This window comes from Euprymna scolopes, chromosome 37 (assembly GCF_053919585.1).
Source record: "Euprymna scolopes isolate OS-2025 chromosome 37, ASM5391958v1, whole genome shotgun sequence".
Classification (NCBI taxonomy): domain Eukaryota; kingdom Metazoa; phylum Mollusca; class Cephalopoda; order Sepiida; family Sepiolidae; genus Euprymna; species Euprymna scolopes.
In genome coordinates, this window is record NC_136518.1 from 57905761 (window position 1) to 57925632 (window position 19872).

At 34.1% G+C, this 19872-nt stretch overlaps 1 protein-coding gene across 1 annotated transcript in view; it reads left to right on the top strand.

Annotated features, from left to right (window-relative positions):
- The window catches only part of LOC145261201 (neprilysin-1-like), a 268434-nt gene that overhangs the window by 111830 nt on the left and 136732 nt on the right, over positions 1-19872 (top strand). The window contains exon 2 of the mRNA XM_080119541.1: positions 19468-19848. Within this exon, the coding sequence (XP_079975667.1) occupies positions 19602-19848 (247 nt within the window). The 5' untranslated portion in view covers positions 19468-19601. The remainder of the gene's footprint in view (positions 1-19467; positions 19849-19872) is intronic.

The following is a 19872-nucleotide window of genomic DNA, read 5'->3' on the forward strand; positions in this document are numbered from 1 at the left end:
AATTATTTATTACAAAAGATGGAAACCTATAACAATTAAACGACAGTCACTCGGATGTAAGCGTGACACACAAAATATCCTATTAACATAGAGATAATTTAGTTAGCTTTAACTACGAATTGTATATAGTTCTTGCGCAATTATCAATCCTCTCAGCTTAGCAGAAATATTTTCCCTTTCCCCCGATCGCATATTTTTGCTAATGTTTTAAAAACAGTTTTATAAAAATAATGAGCCTCATTCTATTCCTCACTTCAATGTTACAATCGTAAGGCTGGTACCCTTTTCAACCAATATATTTAAGCAATAACGAGAATTTGTGTTCAAGATTTATGAAATTAAATAAGAAATTCGATACTGTTTTCCTTTACAGAACGATGCGTCCATCGTAACCACGGCTTTTAGATGATTATCATGTAGTTCTGTCAAGTTGACACGAGTTTTAAGAATTACTTGATTACATTCAAGTAAAAAACAATCTTTTTGGGACACCATATAGTTAGAAAGGGTGCCAAATTATTGTGAGAGATTGGGGCCCTACAGTAACGAGCGAGTAGGGTTAACTAGGTAAATATACAGTTAATGATGAGAAATTTAGAATATATGTATTTGAATATAAATTAAGAATTTGAAGGCAAAAGAAATGTACACACAATAACAAATATGGATTGATTTCGGAGGTTAAAAAATGACGTAATTGTTTAATGTTGAAAGAGGTAAATTTTAGAGAACAAAGGAACAGTTGGTTATATAAAAAACGATCTAATAGCAAAGAGTTGTGAAGATGAAAACAACGGACGTTCCAATTATATAATCAGACAACGTCTAAGTAACAAGACGGGTGTGTGCAGAATTTGGGTCCTCATGGAATTACATGATGGCTTGCGGCTCGACCCGACATGCATGGGTTTGAACAGGAAATAAAGCTGCATTAAAAGTTGGAATAAAAGAAAACGTTGTGCTGATTCGAATGCAATCTTATATTGGAAGACCCTTTATTCCAGACGCGGATTCATTAAAGTTAAATTATCAATTAATTATTAAGGATTCATTAAAGTTTAATTATTAATTAATTATTAATGATTCATTAAAGTTTAATCATTAATTAATTAATAATTCATTAACAGCAAGAAGCGGCAACAAAGAAACAGGTTAAGGTTATGTAATTTTTTAAGTTTTATTTCTGGCACCGCTCGTATATTTAGATTTAAGTTAGCAGCCCGTTTAAAGAACAGTCTTATATAATATTTTTCTATGTGTTGAAAGAACTGTTTATTTTATATGCCTAAATACGAGTTATGAGACAATTCCAATACTTTCCTGATTGCGATAAATTATCAATTCCATACTAACTTCGCTATTCCTATAAATTATCGGTTTCAATTCTTTATAAATCTCTAAATATTTAACTATAAAGTTGTTATTTTCCCCGTTTATTGTAATAAAAATACACATCTTAAATGTGCATATATTTTCTCAAACGTAAACCCATCCTTGTATGAGCAGGTGATCTATAGATTTTAGTTTTACTGGTAATTTATTATTTTATCAATACTAATATCAGCGGAAGATTTCGTTTTAAACAACATCAAACAAATAGTAATAAATAAAGGAATCGTTTTTGGCATTGGAAAGTAGGATCTTTCCGTTTTCGATACTCCCAAAAGTTCCGATTTTAAAAGTCACAATTCCGATTCCGATTCCGATTAATGAACCCAACATAATTAAACACCCACCCAGCCAGAAATCGAACAGATACTACTATGTAGCATATCATTATTAAAGCAGGATGATGAAGTGCGAACATTATAATACATGCATAAGACACATGATGATAAAGTGCATACATTATACATACATGCATAAGACACACGATGGCAAAGTGCGTACATTATACATACATGCATAAGACACATGATGATAAAGTCCGTACATTATACATATATGCCTAAGACACACAATGGCAAAGTGCGTACATAATACATACATGCATAAGACACATGATGATGAAGTGCATATATTATACATACATGCACAAGACACACGAAGATTAAGTGCGTACATTATACATACATGCATAATTCATGATTATGATGTGCGGACATTATATATACACGCATAAAACACACGATGATAAAGTGCTTATATAATACACACATACATAAGACATATGATGATGAAGTGCGTACATTATATGCACATGCATAGTACCAATGATGATAAAGTGCGTACAATATATACATACATGCATAAGACACACAATTATTGCGTCCGTAAATTATAAACACATGCATAACACACCTGATTTTTAAGGGTGTACATTAGCAACACATGCATAAGACACACAAGTATTAAGTCCGTACATTATATATATGCGTAAGACACACGATAATGAAGTGCATATATTAGACACACACGTAAGATACGCGATGATGAAATTCGTACATGATGATGAAGTGCGTACAATTTAAACACATGCATAAGATGTACGATGATTAAGTACGTATATTATACATACCTGCACATGACATGGGAATGAAGTGCGTACATTATACATACATTAATAAGACAGAAAATGGTTAAGTGCGTACATTATACATACATGCATAAGACACACGATGAAAAAGTGCCTACATATACATACATAGGACACACGATAACGAAGTGCTTACATTATACATACATTCATAAGACACACGAGGATTAAGTGCTTACATTATACATACATGCATAAGACACGATGATGAAGTGCGTACATTATACATACATGCATATGACATACGATGATGAAGTGCGTACATTATACATACATGCATAAGACATGATGATGAAGTTCGTAAATTATACATACATGCATGACATGATCATACAATGCGTACATTATACATACTTTCATAAGACACACGATGATTAAGTGCGTACATTATGCATATATGGTTAAGACATGATTGTGAAGTGCGTACATTTTACATACATGCATAAGGCATGATGATGAAGTGCGTACATTATACATACATGCATAAGACATACGATGATTAAGTGCGCACATTAAACATACATGGTTAAGACAAATGATGATGAAGTGCGTACATTGTACATACATGCATAAGACATGATCATACAATGCCTACATTATATATACATGCATAAGACACACGAGGATTAAGTGCGTACATTATACATACATGCATAAAACACACGATGATTAAGTGCGTACATTATACATATATGGTTAGGACATGATTATGAAGTGCGTACATTGTACATACATGCATAAGGCATGATGATTAAGTGCGTACATTATACATACATGCATAAAACACACGATGAATTAAGTGCGTACATTATACATATATGGTTAGGACATGATTATGAAGTGCGTACATTGTACATACATGCATAAGGCATGATGATTAAGTGCGTACATTATACATACATGCATAAGACACATGATTCTTAGGCATGCAACATTATTAGTTTAAATTTTTCTCTTTTCCTAAATGAATACTGTGTAGGTTGACGGAAGGAAAGGTTTTGTATGCAAGTTTTACCTTTATCTGTCCAAGCATACAATTTTCTTTTTCGATATTTTTTTTTTCATAAAAGTTTATCATATCATGTAGACTATATAAATATTTTTCGCAGTTATGTGAACGTGGTATACTTGAACTCTTAACAGAAATCACATTAGTATTATACAAATGTCTGATAAAAATCGAATAGTGTATAAAATGATGAATCTTACACTTCAAAAATCATGTGTTATATCCAAGGAACAATGAGTAACGGTGACATTTCTTACCAAACTTTGGAGGTTATTTAAACGTAGTTGTTGATCTTTTACTTACACACGATCGTGACACAATTACGAAACGTTGGTTTTTAGGGTTTTGTTAGATTATATTTTGAAATAACTGTTAAGATACTGTCAGTAATTTATTTAAACTTAAGATAAATAATAAAAAAAATTAAAAAAGCAAATTATTTCAAATATTTCTATGCTATGTCGAAAGAAAAAAACTATAACCAAATTTTACAGAAAACAACCGAGTGGTTTTTATTATTTAAAAATTCAATTTGTTCTTTTCAAAAGAATCTTTGAGTTGAGAAACGTCGTTGTGTGAATTGATTTATATATAAATATTAAGAAACATGACGACGCCTAGCGAGATAAAATAGTACTAATCGCGATTACTGGTCCTTTATATTTAACAAAATGGCGCCTCTCAACTCAAATACTCAAGCGAATTAAAAAAACAATTGTATTTCTTAAATAAAATATAAAAATACTGGATGCTTTTTTGTAAATTTTGTTGTCAGTATTCTTTTATCATCACATGAGGTCGGTGAAAAAGTTTTTGCCGGTATAACATTTCATCTTGAAAATGAAAAACTGTTTTTTTATAAGATCTTTATTCATAATAACTTTTTTTGTATGATTTGATTCTGTCTGTCAATGAATATATAAATAACTCGCTTCTAAACTTCTTTAGGGTTTATGTGAAATATAAATCTAACCTATGTTCAATCTGCTCTCGTGGTGTTAACCTAACGTTATCTAAATGGTTTTGTATTCCTCGATATTGGGGAAAATCCCCCTACTGCCTCGAATAATGAACCATTCCATGACGTCACTTTCGTCCATGATGTCACTTCCGAGTAACGAGGACCGGTTTACGTAGTGAGTCAGAGACGTACACGCGCTGAGTATGGTCGTGACCACTAGTCCAACATTGAGAAAAGATATAGCTCAGTTAACTTTTTCATATATTTTTGTAAATACATATTCATTTAACTGTTACTGTGCCTTCCTCGTCAATTATTCAAATACTAGCACCACAACACTGGCGAAGGTTGATTCAGACTTACGTGAGAAATCCAAAAACAACTGTTTGGCGGCGAGAAAATTTTAATTTTACACTAAAATAACGTGTCAGCGACTATTCGAATCAGCTCACAAAAAGAAACATGCCAGTAGGCTCTTACATAAATACGTGAAATATTTGGACGAAGTCATAAGTAAACCCTCTTAGTCTCTTTACGGAAAAAAGTGAAACAGCTGTAAATCAGACTGGTTTTGGTAATCTTTTTTTTTTTATTTCTTGTTAAGTAATTTCTTTCTGAAAAACAAAAAACAAACAACTTCTGTTATGAAACGTTTTTTTAGTTTGAACTTCTTACTTGTGGCAAAGAAAAAAGAAATAAGTAAAAGCACGTTACATTGTACTTTGTGTAGACAAGAAAAAAGAATTAACCTAAATTCTAAATATAACTGTATACTTTTTATGCAAATTAAGCTTTTCGGCTTGAAAGAAAACCACAACTGTCCTTTTTTAAAGGTTGATCTAATTTTTTGCACGTGTTCGCAGTTGACTTGTTCGTTGATTGATTCATTGCAAACTGAAACTTTAAATTTGTTCAAGTTTTTTTTTTCTCTCCTCGAGTTTTAATATTTTTCTCTTTTTCTGACTGTCGTCGGAAATGAACATTTAATTTTATGAGATGAGGACATCTTTTTGTTAGCAGGCAAAGAAGCTATTTTTATTGCAGTGGATTTTTGGAACAAAATATTTTTCCTCACGTTAGTTTGCTTTTAAAGTTTTGTATATGGAAATACTAAATGAGACCTGAAAGCCTTCACAAACACACAAACGAAAAGGAAATTTTCATTTATTTTTGTCCCTTTTAGATTTTTTTCTTTTCCCAGTTTCAGAAAAAAAAATTTTTTGTCGTTCGCCTTGAAAGGATATTAAATACGGATGACTTTAAGGCCATAATTATGCAATTACTAATGGCTAAAGGTAATCACCAGCAAAAGTTGGAGAAAAATTTTAATGGCCAAATGCAACAAGTACAACAGCAACATATGTAAGCGAATGCATACAGCACTTGGAATTCACAAATGGTAACCCATTTTAGTATTGACCAGGCTCAATGTTGCTTAACTTCGGTGATCTAACGGGAATCTGTGTGTCACCGTGATTAAGCAATAACAATATGCATAAAATAAAATGTAAGGGTTTAGACTGCTCCTTCCATAAACTGGCAAAACGTTTTGCATCGATAGCATTTTAGGTGTGACCAGACATCTTTAAAAATGACTCTGTTCTGTCCGTCCATTAGTGAGAGTGACGCACAAGTTTAAAATAGCATATTTGTTGGTTTATCACACATAATTTTGGAATTTTTGTTGGTCTGTCACGCTGAAAGATTATCTATAACACTGGACATCATTTTTTTTTTTTACTTTTTAAATTTCTACAACTGATTTACAGTATTTTGGCGCTGCTGAATCCGGAAATGGCATTCGTGAAAAGTTGATTTGAAAAAAAAACAACAACAAAAAACAGATCTTGTGGAAAAATCCATTATATTTTAATAGCATTTTCAGCTGATTTTTGTCAACACATATCACCCTAAATGTTTTCAAGAGAGAAAAAATGATTAGCAAACAATATATATTGATTACCCGATAGAAACATCGATTACTAGAAACTGAATTCTGGTCATTGATAAAGGTATGGGCACGTAAATTGCATGCTGCTTTAACGAAAGTTCAAACTTTAGGGTTTGAACTTTCGTTCCTTCGAACTCCTGGAATGCTCAGTAGCAAGGAGCTCTCTCCTCAGATTCCAACACTAGCCAGCCACCATGACTGCGTCCTCGCGACCCTGATATCTGGTCTCCATCTCTTTCAGGTACTGATCGAATCTCTCCCACTGCTCGTCACTCATTTAACCTAGGTTCTCAGGAAATAGGTCTATATATGAAAATAGGTAGTGCACGTTGACTCTCATGTGGCAGCCTAGAACTTTGAAAGAAGCCAGCATGTTGTTGACAAGTTCTATGTAATTTCTGGCCTTATTTTTGCCAAGAAAATTATTTACTACAAGAACAAATCCTTCCACGCTTCCACTTTGTTCATTGAGTTTTCGAACTCTAGATCTCTGATAAGTTGCCGGATCTGAGGACGTCAAAGATGCGAGCTTTCAACTTCCCTATGGCCAATCCTAGAAAATCCTGGTACAAGTGAGCAGTCACTGTCCTTGCCCAAAGCCTTAATGAACTGCTAAAGTAGAACTTTATATGCAGCAGTGGGAAGAGTATTTTTTTCTCTGCTCACCAAAGGGTCGTTGATGACGTTCCTTTCTTTGTAAGGCACCAATTTCTCCCGCACAGGCCAGTCCTTCTTTGTGTAATGCTGAGCAGTGCCACACCAATTTTCGAAAGATTTCGATCATAACTTCAAACTGATCCCTTTTTGACATAATCACCCAGAGCTATCGGATCTGAATACTTCTTGTCATTCGAACAATCATTTCCAATCGACATGGCATTTTAACCCACAACTTCTTCTAAAATGCTCAACACATGTGTACATGTGTACAAAAAAAAAAAAAAAAAAAAAAAAACAACGTGGCCATAGCTCAAAAACTTGACTTGATTGAGCAAAACCAATAAGATTTTTGGATTCAGCGCATCAGATCTGTCCTTAATCATCTGAAAAATTGCAAATAACAATTTTTTTGTTTACCATTGATATTACCGAACGATGTATTTAGGAGATTAATTCCTATTTCAATTAGTTAATTTTTTTCCCCAGTTAGAAACAAAACACGCACTAGATTTTTATGTTTTCTTTCTTTTTCCCATGATGAAGACGTTTTCCTTTTTGCCCAAGCAGCAACTGACACTTTTTTAAAAATCTCTATCCAACAATAAAATCACACGCTAATGAGGCAACGTCCAAAAACCAAAAAGACTCTTGTCAAACGAAAGATCCGTCATTTTATGCTGCCATCTCGAGCTGCTAACAGCACCTAAATTTGCATAATTGCAATATTTTTAATTTATTTATTGTGGACTATTATCCTCATCTTTCTTGGTTGTTGTTTCATGACGTTTCGGCCAACTATTCATCTGGCCTTCGTCAGGCGGTAACCACGACGGGATAGGAAAAACGTACGAGACGACAACTATGGAAGGCAGTAATTGCTATGGATGCAGTTAGGAGATTCGGAGTTTCTATCCCGTCGTGGTTACCACCTGACGGAGGCCAGAGGAATAGTTGGCCGAAACGTCATGAAACAACGATTAAAAAAAATGATGAGGATAATAGTCTGCAATAAATGAAATTAATAAATAATACTCATCTCAATAATGAATTCCAATTAAAATAATATATATGCAATATTCTTGTATCGAAAAGCTTCCCGGTCCACGCGCATCTGATTCTCTGAATCTTGGGCGCTTATTACTATGCCTCTCTACACAGTTACATCCCCCCCACACACGCGCACACATACATAAGTTTGGAATGTAATTTTCGTTGGTCTGTCAGTCACATAAATTTGGAATTCAATATTCGTTGGTTTGTTGGGCATAAATTTAAATGTAATTTTCATTGATCTGTCACATAAGTTTCCAATGTAATTTTCGTTGGTCTGTCACCTATGAATTTATAATAGCCATTTGTAAATGTGTCCACATATTCTTATCATCTGCTCTGTCCGTCAACTGTGCTCCTTCAGCTCTAGTGGAAGCAATCTCTCGTTCAGTCTCATGTAAATTTGAAACAACAAAGATTAAATGGTCGCATCTTAAACGTTTGTATTTTTGTTACAAACCCTCTTAATTCTTGCCTTTTTTAAATGTGTCATTTTTTCAAAAAAAAAAAAAAAAAAAAAAAAAAACGGCTAGTAAAATGGATTCATTTCTAAACAATGATGTACCAATGCAAACTTCTTTTTGGATCAAATAATTATCAATGATTTTCGAGATCCCCTCGAACGGCTTTGTGTGGAAACCAATCTATCTGCGCCTAAATTTCAACGCAAATTTCATGAAGAAGTTTTTTTTTTTCCTAGAACTGCCTGCCTGTGGAAAGCGGGTCTGCTTTCCAGCTAACTACAACATTGTCGTTTTCAAGTCCAATGTAAACAAGTTCTTGTTGAGCCGTCCTCTTAATCAAATTCTAGCCAATTTCCTCCACTAACGATCTTTATGGTGTTGTCTCACTGACCACCTTACCTCATTAATCCTTATCCTTGAATTGCCTCCAAGTCTTGATTTGAAATTTCAGCATTGTTTGCAAAAAGAATAAAACCGAACTTCTTCCATTATGGAAACATGAGATTGCCCTTTGAAATGCTGTGAAAAAAACTGATTTTTTTTGTTCGCTCCTTTTATTTTATTTTATTTTATTTTATTCATTTATTTTATTAGAGTCTTTTAAACATGAGTCCTTTAGAAAATGTTCATTGTCAGGTTTTGTGTCTGGCATGCTGAGAACAAGCTAAGGCTTGTCTAATGACTTTCAAATTACTTTAAAATCTCCGGTTTTGTTCGGTCGAAAATGAAAGAGAAAAGGCATGCAACAGTAAGGTTTAGCTCAGTAATACAAGCAATAAACTACTGATTTGAAGGTCCAACTATCTATATCATGATCAACTACTTGCATAAATCTCTCCCTCTCTATCTTTCTCTCTCTCTTTCTCTCTCTCTCTCTCTCTCTCTCTTTAATCACATAAATTAATATATGAAAACATAATTTTATGCGTAAATTTTCAGTATTTACTTCAAAAGTGGTCAATACATAGGTAGATCTAGGTAGTAAGTTATAAAAATATATATAACAATTAAACTACACAGAATATTCTGCGTTTCATTCTCGTGAGAATTCGTCAGGCTTATGCCTATATATACATATATATATATAATATGCATCAATGTAATATATGTAAAATATCTCTAATATATATATATATAATATATATATATATATATATATATATATATTTATGTATATATAATATATATATATTTTTAATGTATATATAATATATATATATATATTTAATGTATATATTATATATAGATAGTATATATATTTAATGTATATATTATATATAGATAGTATATATATTTAATGTATATATTATATATAGATAGTATATATATTTAATGTATATATTATATATAGATAGTATATATAACATAAGATATACAGGATGGAACGATAAAAGTGTCGCTTTAAAGAAAACACTACAGCTTTATCTAAAAAAATTTATTGAAAAAATCAATTTAGGTAACTTGATTATGTAGTAGAGCTGCCATCTATTCAATGTAGCCGCATTCAGCCTCAATGACCGGCTCAATACGGGTCCGAAACTGGGAGCATGCATTTTCCACAAACATCGGCAGGAGTTCGATGAATACTCGGCGGATGGCAGCGTTTAGGCTGGCTTTGGTGTTGTGGGAGGTCATGTTGGTGATGTTCTTGACATATGACCAAACAAAGTAGTCCAGTGGGTTCAAATCAGGGGAGTGGGTGGCCAGTGAGAGAAGCCAAGCCTGGGTCTCTTTAGACTTATGGCCTGGCGCTGAATCCTGCTGCCACACCTAGGGTCTGCCAGAGTTGCATCAAAGGATCACCACATTCTTCATCATATCGAAGTACCTTTTGGTGTCGACTTCCAAGTCTACTTCGAAATGTGAGGTGGCATGATGTGGCCCTCACTTGAAGCCACACCAAAGACTATATTGCCATTGCTATTTTCCAACTTACGTTGGAAAATAGCAATTATATAAGTTTAGATACATAAGTTTCAAATAGCATTTTCATTGATCTATGAAACTCACGATAATAAGATGAGAAACCTATAAATTAACAATTTTATGGGTTAGGGTTAGGGTTAGGGTTAACAATTTTATGGGTTTATCACATAAACTGAAAATAACAAGGTTTAAATACATAAGTTTACAATAGCGTTTCCACTAAGCGCTTTGAGCGCTTAATATTCACCGATCCTTAATTGTTATTGTTGTTACAAGTTGTCGAATAACATCAATTAATTTTGTATGATATTGTTATTACTTCTTTTTGCTTTCAATTTGATTTTTCTTACATCTTTCCCTACGCTATGAACCCGCCCTGGGACGAGTATTTCATCCAGTTGAACATACATTTGTTCTTATCTATGTTTCATAAGCTCAACAGTTGATAAAATGTAACCTTGATCTACGAGCCTTTTTCTATTTTCTTTTTTTTTTTTTTTTACTGACTTACGGAATTTCCTTTTTAAATATATGCTGTCATCTTTTCAGAGTAAACAAGATTCACTAACATTAAATTCCAGAAATGCTAAGGATTTGAGATTTATTGATTTAGATGTGTCCATTGCGTTGGCTCGTCTGTTTGTCTTTGTATGTCACACTTCTATTTGCGAACAGTATGTGTATTATTAAAAACGTATGGATTATATACAGGGTCCTCCATAAGTAAATATATACAGGGTCCTCCATAAGTAACTATTAGATCGGTGCAAAAGTTTGTGACAATTTAAAATTTCATCTCCCTTGACTGGGATATACTTGCGACCGGAGAACGCAGGTGAATTTAATATTCCCTAGAAATTTCTTCCTTTGGAGGAAGTGATCTCAACCTGCCCAGGGTGAATGCGGCAACAGGTATAACATTGTATACTTTTTTTTTTTTTGTAACGGCGTCGTTACATTTTAATGGACCCAACACGTTGTAGACTCCGTCGTAAGGAACAAAAGAAAAGAAAAAAAAAGCAAATCACTTTCTTTTCTTTTTTTTAACAAAAGCCTTTATATCTGGTATTCCCAACAACTCATTTTTTTTTCTAAATATTTTTTAAAAAAAGTTAATTTATCCTTTTCTGGCCGCGTGTAACTTTTCGTTTCTGATCTGACCCCACCCACACGTCTCGAACACATCTCGGATCCCACTTCTCCAAACACTCGTGTTTCGAATATGCCATTTCCCACTCTCTCTTGTCTCGAACACGTCTTGAATCCTCTGCGCCTCAAACACGTGCTTTTCCGAACACCAGCTACGCCTCAAACACTATTCTTCGAACACATGTGTTCTTTTTTACCTCTGCTGTGCCGTCACATCGTACACTGGCTTGGTAATTTTGTTGTATAGGGGGCACACAAAACGGGGACGAGAAGACATTTATAATAGACGTGAAGAGAGAAGTGTTAATTAACAGTTCTTTAAATAGGACGTGGAATGCATTATTTAAGAGGGTGATATATTCAATCTTTACATACAAAGTTCATTATACGAGATGATGAAGACAAAACACATTACCTTGCGGTTGATGACAAATGAAGACAAAAGGCTTATATAATAAATAGAAAACATTTATTTTTCCAGTGGGTGATGAGAATTCGATGCCTGGCTAAGTTGCTACATTGTGTCGTCTTCCTCCACTTTGCTTCCTAAAGAGTTTCGGCTAACTCTGCGAGTCTACTGAACTAACTTGGACTGTTCCCCGACTCTCCTCGACTTAGACTGAACTCTTTCTCGAACCCTAACTTAACTGTATATATTGGTTCTATATTTCTTTGTGGCGTCAGAACGCGGGCAAACATGTGCATCCCATGCACATGGACATTGCACATGTTTCCAACATAGAGGCAACACAAAGGACATTCCTTAATTTCATTGTTTCATTATTCCTGCTCTTTGTTTTTATAGTTATTTCTAACTACAATGGATAATTCCACTGCATTCCTGGAATCGTATCTAAATAAAATAAAAATATGTATTCCTTTTAACTTTTGATAACTGCGTTCTATTCCAGCATTCTCCTTCAATAATGATTATCTTCGATCTTGATTACTTCGTTTCTAACTAAAAACCGAGAGCTGTCTTCTTCAATATACTACAATTTACATATGGCTACTACTGCTGTTGCTAACCCATGGCCAGCGGTTCTTTCACACAGACACAGAACTGGAATCTTAAAACAATCATTTAATCAGAAAAAAAAGATCACGGATTAATAATAGTACACTAGAATGAATTGTCAATAATGGTTTGTATTACGATGAGTTTTGTTTGGTTATTTTGTTTTACGGCATATCAACCCTTTTCAGGTTACTTAATTTTACTGACTTTATAATTTTTTGAGAATTTATTTCAATCATAACCTAAATATAAAACCTCGAAAGTGTAGAGCTAAACCTCCTCTATTTCTTTTACAAAACATGGTTATTTATACACCTGAAGAAGGTCGGAGGTTACACCGACTAAAATGTTGTGCAAATAACACTCAAGATGAGAATAATAGTCCGATTAATCCAAATAGTACAAGCAATCAACCCTCATCTCAAAAATTCAGAAATTACATTTATTCATGAGATTTGATTTAGTTATTTTGTTTTATGGCATATCAACATTTTCAAATTATTCAATGTCGAATCCAGTAATTTTTGAAAAAGTTTTTATGCTTGAAGTTCTTTATATTTTCAAGTATTTATTCATGGAGTTTGGTTTGGTTGTTTTGTAGAAAAAACTTGTTATTTTTGTTTTGGAATTTGCAGAACATGAATGAGTTTTACAAAGGAAAAGGACAAACAAAAAACAATAACATCAATGTTCGATGCATTTTAGGTTAGGAAGTTGGTATCTTCAGACAGCCTGATCTGGTAGCACCAGATTGTTCGAAGAAAGTTCAGATTTGGGGGAGGGGGAGGATGTCGGATGGATGTAGGTAACAGTGAAGTCGCAAAATGTATGCAACCTCTGATTATGAAGAGAAGCACTAGATGATGAGGATGAGGATGAGGAGGATGAGGAAGAGGAGGAGGATGGAGATGCTGAATAGAAAAAAAGAAATATTGTGATACTTGCAGACACGATTTGAATACCAATTCCAATCGATTCCATTGTTGAAGTAAAGTGGTTCTCTTACGAATTCGGTTTGGTATGAAAAGGAAACGCGACGCGCAAACCATTCGATGGACAATGAATGTTTGAAGTGAAAAATGATTAGAGATGGTATTGATCTCAGGAGGGGACGACCATATTCAGCTCAGATGACACCGCCGGCATCATCGCATATTTTGTGCTGTAACGTATTTATGGAAAGCAGGATAACATGACGCCGTCTGGTGGGAGTAGTAGGGAAAGGGGCAGGAGCGAAGTGTAACCAATAAAGAAAAATAAGGATAGAGAGGAGGAGAAAGAGGAAAAGAAGAAGTTGAAGGAAAAATTGAAAAAGAAGTAGCAAACATGAAGAAGAAGAAGAAGAAGAAGAAGAGGAGGAGGAGGAGGAGGAAGAAGAAGAAGAAGAAGAAGAAGAAGAAGAAGAAGAAGAAGAAAAAAGTGTTATTCGCACAGCATTTTGGTTGATGAAAACTTCCGATCTTCTTCACGTGTATCTTGTCAAACTCGGGAATCTTTCTGTTCAACTTGTGAATCTGTATGGAATTTCAGACCGAACAGTAGTCCGAATAATCCAAATAATACGCATTATCAATCCTCACCTCAAAAATTCAGAAAGAAGAAAGAGATAGAAGACTTCACTCTTTCTCTAGCCGTGCTTTTTACTTCGGCGCCAAAAACCAATAGAGTCTCAGACATTATTGAAATGGATCTTTTCCTGTTAGCTAGGACTGAAAGTGCAGAGATCTATCCTCCCGTTACCTCCCATCTTATGTGGAGGAGGCGTTAGCAGTGAGAGTAAGTTTATTGCTTGCTGCCTGAGGAGCTGCTACTGAGGAATGTTGACAAATCACCTCAAGCAATTTTTAATAAATTAGAGTGCTCCTCCTTTAGGGGCGTTAGCTTGACTCTCCCCCAATTTCCGACCTTGTATCACATCTTCCTGCGGTGGGAAGGAAATAAATAATCGCTTCATTATTTTTCTGAAATTTTTTTCGGTAAGGATTGATTATTTGTATTATTTGAAGTCTTTAAACGACTATTCTAATCTTGAATGTTATTTTCACAGCTTTTCGGTCGATTTAACCTCCGACCTTCTTCAGACGTATCTTGTCTAACTCGGAAATCTTTCTGTCTTGAACTCGGGGATCTGTACAGAACCTGTTATTTAATCCACAGGGGTTGCATGCTCTCGTTCCATCAGCCATGATTGGATAGAAGTCCTAAGTAATTAGTTATTGCATTTTAGTGTCACGTGCACTGAGGATTGAACCTTCAACTTCCAGATGAGTGCAACTTACAACTGAATTTTACCAAGTAGTGTATCCACTACGCCAGGGATCCTTGCAGATTCGACAGAAAGATTCCCTAATCTGACAGAAAGATTTCTGAGTTCGACGAAATACACCTGAAGAAGGTCAGAGGTTACATCGATCAAAACATTGCGAAAATAATGCTGAAGATGAGAATGGTAATCCGAAGAATCCATATATCACGAAACTCTTATTTTTTATTTATCTGTGACGTCACCTATTTATCTTATGGATTCAGGCAATTAATCGTTGGCGTGAGGGTTTGCAGTAAAGACATTTTCTTGCCTTTTCCTCTGTCGCATTGGGCAATGTCAAATTCTGTGACTTTGTGATCTTCAATTCCACGTTCTTGTTTCACGAATTTGAGCATTCCACGGTCATTTATGGCAACCATAAAATGTGCTCGTAAGAATATTTACTCAGATAAGTGAATATTTGTATGTACGTGCTCAATATGTATTTGTACATGCTTACCCGATGTATATTTGACGACCACACGAATTTGTGGAATCTGAAGTTTTCTTTGTTGCATCGGCCTCTATTCATATCTAGAAGTCTGTTTGTTTACTTATGCAAGCCCATGATGTAGGCGGGGGCTAAATATTTAAATTAAAACGGACATTGTCAAGCCGTGCCTTTAGTAACGAAAAGGCATCGAAATCAACATTGGGGAGGTGACGGTAGCTACGTGGTTAACGATATGGACTGGCAACCTGGGTGTTCCACGTTCGAATCCAGTTTGTTCCACAGAAACACTTTCACTTAGGGTATGTTGGCAAGCTTAACGTCGTCCCTCCCGTAAGTATCCGATGTCTTTATAGAAAGAATTCTAACTAGAAAGATATCGGGGAAACGAATGCAAACAATAATCATTTGATTCATTCGAAATAAATGATGCTCTTCCTCCTCCTTCTCATTCTCAACGACAGCAGCCAGAAGATTTTTTATGTGCGACTAACCTTGCCGGGTCGTAAAATACTCTTAGATATATTTTAATTCATGCAGATTTTGTATTTATTATTACAGGGACAATTCTCAATTATATATATATATATATATATATATATATATATATATATATATATATATATATAAACACACACACACACACACATATATATATATATATATATATATATACATATATATATATATACTAGCAGAAGTATCCGTCGTTGACTGGGTTCAAAAACAGCCTACAGAAAATGGACTGTGATTGATGAAAGTATGAAAAGGAAGGGCTTGTAAAGAGATTGGTTTTGATACTCAAAGATTTTACCCTAAGCAAACTATGATGAAAGTAAAGATAATTTTCGCGAAAATATATTTTTTATATCAACTTTGTTTCCATTCGTAGCTAAGAGTGACCAACAAAATGATGTTTCCTTACAAAGAGAAAATGTTATATATATAATAATATAAATATACAAGAAATAAATGTTACCATAGTCAATAAAAGTTACTTTTATGGTAGAAAAGTTCATTAGTTTGTATTTTTAAGTAGTTTGTAAAAAAAGATTTTTTATAATTCACGAAAATTTGAAGGAGGGACACCTGAGCATTCTCTGTTACCAATTTAAGAGAGTTCCGTCAACGTAAGGAATATTTATAAACATATTGTAATGTTTTCCGTTATTTTGTGCTTGAGGAATATTCGATTATGGCATGTGTAGTTTTTATAAAAATTTGTTTAAGTAGTTATCGCCTCAAATTTCGTTTTAATTTCGGTTCGCTGAAATTATTTCAAGTAAAGAGCATTAAAAACTATTACAAAACAAAAAAAAACATGAACTGAACTTTTATTGACTATGGTAAAATTTATTTCTTGTATATTTATTTTTTGGGTAGTCGTTTGTTGGCTTTTCTGCTAAACACTCTTACTAAATAATATCGACGAAATATCGAAAAACAAAGAAACAAAAACAGTTTTGAAAAATAATGAAGCTTTACTTACTTTAGTAAAATAATCTGAAACAGCAAAATGGAATATTAAAAAAGTAAACACGTAATTACTTTAGTTTTTTAAAGCAAAGAATCGATATAAATATGAATAAGAAGAAAATGGAGCCCTTTTCAAGCAGAACAGCTTCGTTTCAGTTTTACAGTATTGAACGGTATAGTATTGCGCCGTCGGATTCAGGGGTACTATTGTAATGTAAAGAACACGCAGAAAGGGTTGTAATCAACTGAATTCCTTCTAGTACACTGACAAAAAAAGCTTAAACAAATATATAAATCGAAAGGTTATGTAAATGTTTTTTAAAAAGACACGTAATCACGTGAGCAGGATTTTTCCTTCTTTTGACACGATAACAAGTAACGTTCTTATTTTTTATTATTTATATATTTATCTATTTTCGAAAGAGTGCCACGTGCAAGTGGAGAAGGAAAAAACAGAGTTATGCAAAATTTGTGCCGAGAATAATCTAAAGTTCCGACTTTGTGGGGGGCTTTCACTTTAATAAGAACGTGAATTTATGCGGTGAATTTATTCGACACAATATGATTCAACTAAAAAAAATAAATAAAAGCTAACGTGAATTAAGATTAAGGTTAAGGTGTTATTGTGGACTCTCACCACTTTTAAAAAACCTTGTTAAACTTTGTGACATATTTACATTCTATGGAGGTCCGGCGCGAACGAACACCCAATAATTTTACTATACCATATTTCTTCAAACTGAAACATAATTATCAAAGTATACTTACGCAAATAGATATGAAAAGTCTTTGTTAAAGTTTGTGCTATATTTCCATGGAGTACAGGCGCGAACTCAGCCCCCACAATATTATTAACCATCTCTATTTAAGTTGAAACATACTTATCAAAGTATTCTTATGTACATCTATATCAGAAACCCTTGTAAACGTTTTTTTTAATTTTTTATTTCTATACTTTGAGGGCCAGTGCGAACGAAGACCCCCACAATTTTTATGAACCACCGTTCTGCCAGACCAAACATACCCATTCCTGATCCTCGATACATCTATCATTATATGTAATCAGTTTTTTAAAATAGTCAACCATATAAGAGCCTATTCGTGACCACACACACACACACACACGTTCAGCTTTATATATATATATATATATATATATATTGTCATGGTCTCTCCCATAAGTACCCGATGTCTTTCTACAAAGAATTCTGACTACAAACATTATCTGATTATAAAACCAATGACAACAATAGAATCTTTGGATTCATATGATGCTAATGATGATGAGTAGATGCAGAACAGTTGAAGTAGCAAGGCCAGTTAGGAGGGAAAGTCCAAGTAAAACATGCAAGGAAGTGATAAAGATGTACTTAGAAGAAAGAGGGATACATAAAGACCTGGTCAGAGAGAGGTTAGTTTAGAAGTCAATTTCTAAAAGCCGCCCAACACATGCTAGCATGTAAAACAGATGTTAAACCAATGATGATGACGTAAGGTGAGATTAGAGTGATTCAGTTAGTAGATGTAAAACAGTTTAGATAACAGGACCAGTTTACATGTGAATGGCAAGAAAAATATGGGAGGATGGATTTGAGATAAAGAGAAGCACATAAGGACCTGGGCAGAAATAGGTTAGTTTGGAAATCAATTACTAGATTGGTCCAACAAAAGTTAAACTGAATATCATGACGATCTAACTTGCTTCAGACAGAATAGGTTTTCAGAACAGAAGACTTTGTTAGTTTGGTCACAGTGAAAGAATTGCTTAGAGCGCTTGGATTAGTAGATGTAGAATAGACGAGGAAGCAGGATTCAGTTTGCAGATGGAAAATATGGGAGAAAGTGATAAGGATGGACTTGAGAGAAAAACAGGTATATCAAGACCTTGCCAGAGATAAGTTATCATAGTTTGAAAGTTAATTTTTAAAAGTCGTCCAGCGTACACCAGCATACAAAATGCACGTTAGAATGATAATATTGATGATGATTATGCTGCTAATGATGATCATGATGAGAATGCGTTTGTAAATGATGATTGTGATGATGATGGTCCTGATAATAATGGCAATGATGATGATGATCAGAATAAGTTTGTAGATGCTGGTGATGCTGGTGATGATAATGATGATCATGATGAGAATGCGTTTGTAGATGATGATGGCCATGATGATGCTGATAATGATGATAATGATAATGATGATCAGAATACGTTTGAAGGTCATCATCATCATCATCATCACGATAAGAATGCGTTTGTAGATGATGATTGTGATGATGGTGGTGATGATTATGATAATAATGATGATAATGATGATCATGATGCGAATGTGTTTGTAAATGATGAGGAAGAATATGATGAAAATGCGTTTGTAAGTGATGATAATGATGATGATGAGAATGCGTTTTTAGATGATGATGATGATGATGATGATGATGATGATGATGATGATGATTGATTACCCATGAGTCACCACCATCTTAACAATGTTCCCCTATATTTTCTCGTTGCAGTATTTGTTGGTATTAATGGATTACAAGGCGACGACGGAGACACGTAATGGCTATTTGTTTCACACCTGCCATCGACACATCAGTTCGTCTTTATTACACTAAACAAAGACTGCAGTAACACAGAAAAATCAACAATGGAGAAGGAAAACTGTGGTGACAATGATGACAGTTCTGCCAAATGTAACACTCCAATGAACCCTGGTCCGAAAAACATCGAAGACCCTGTTTTTGTGCAGGTTCTTCACATTCCAGGAGAGAAAAATCATCTGGTCAAAAAATGGACTAGCAGAGAAAAGTACTTGCTGGCACTTTGTATTTTTCTCATGATTGCTTTCGTAGCATTCGTCACGGTTGCCTTAGTATTTAAGGAAAAAAGTCACAGTAAGTAATTTTTCGATTTTTTCA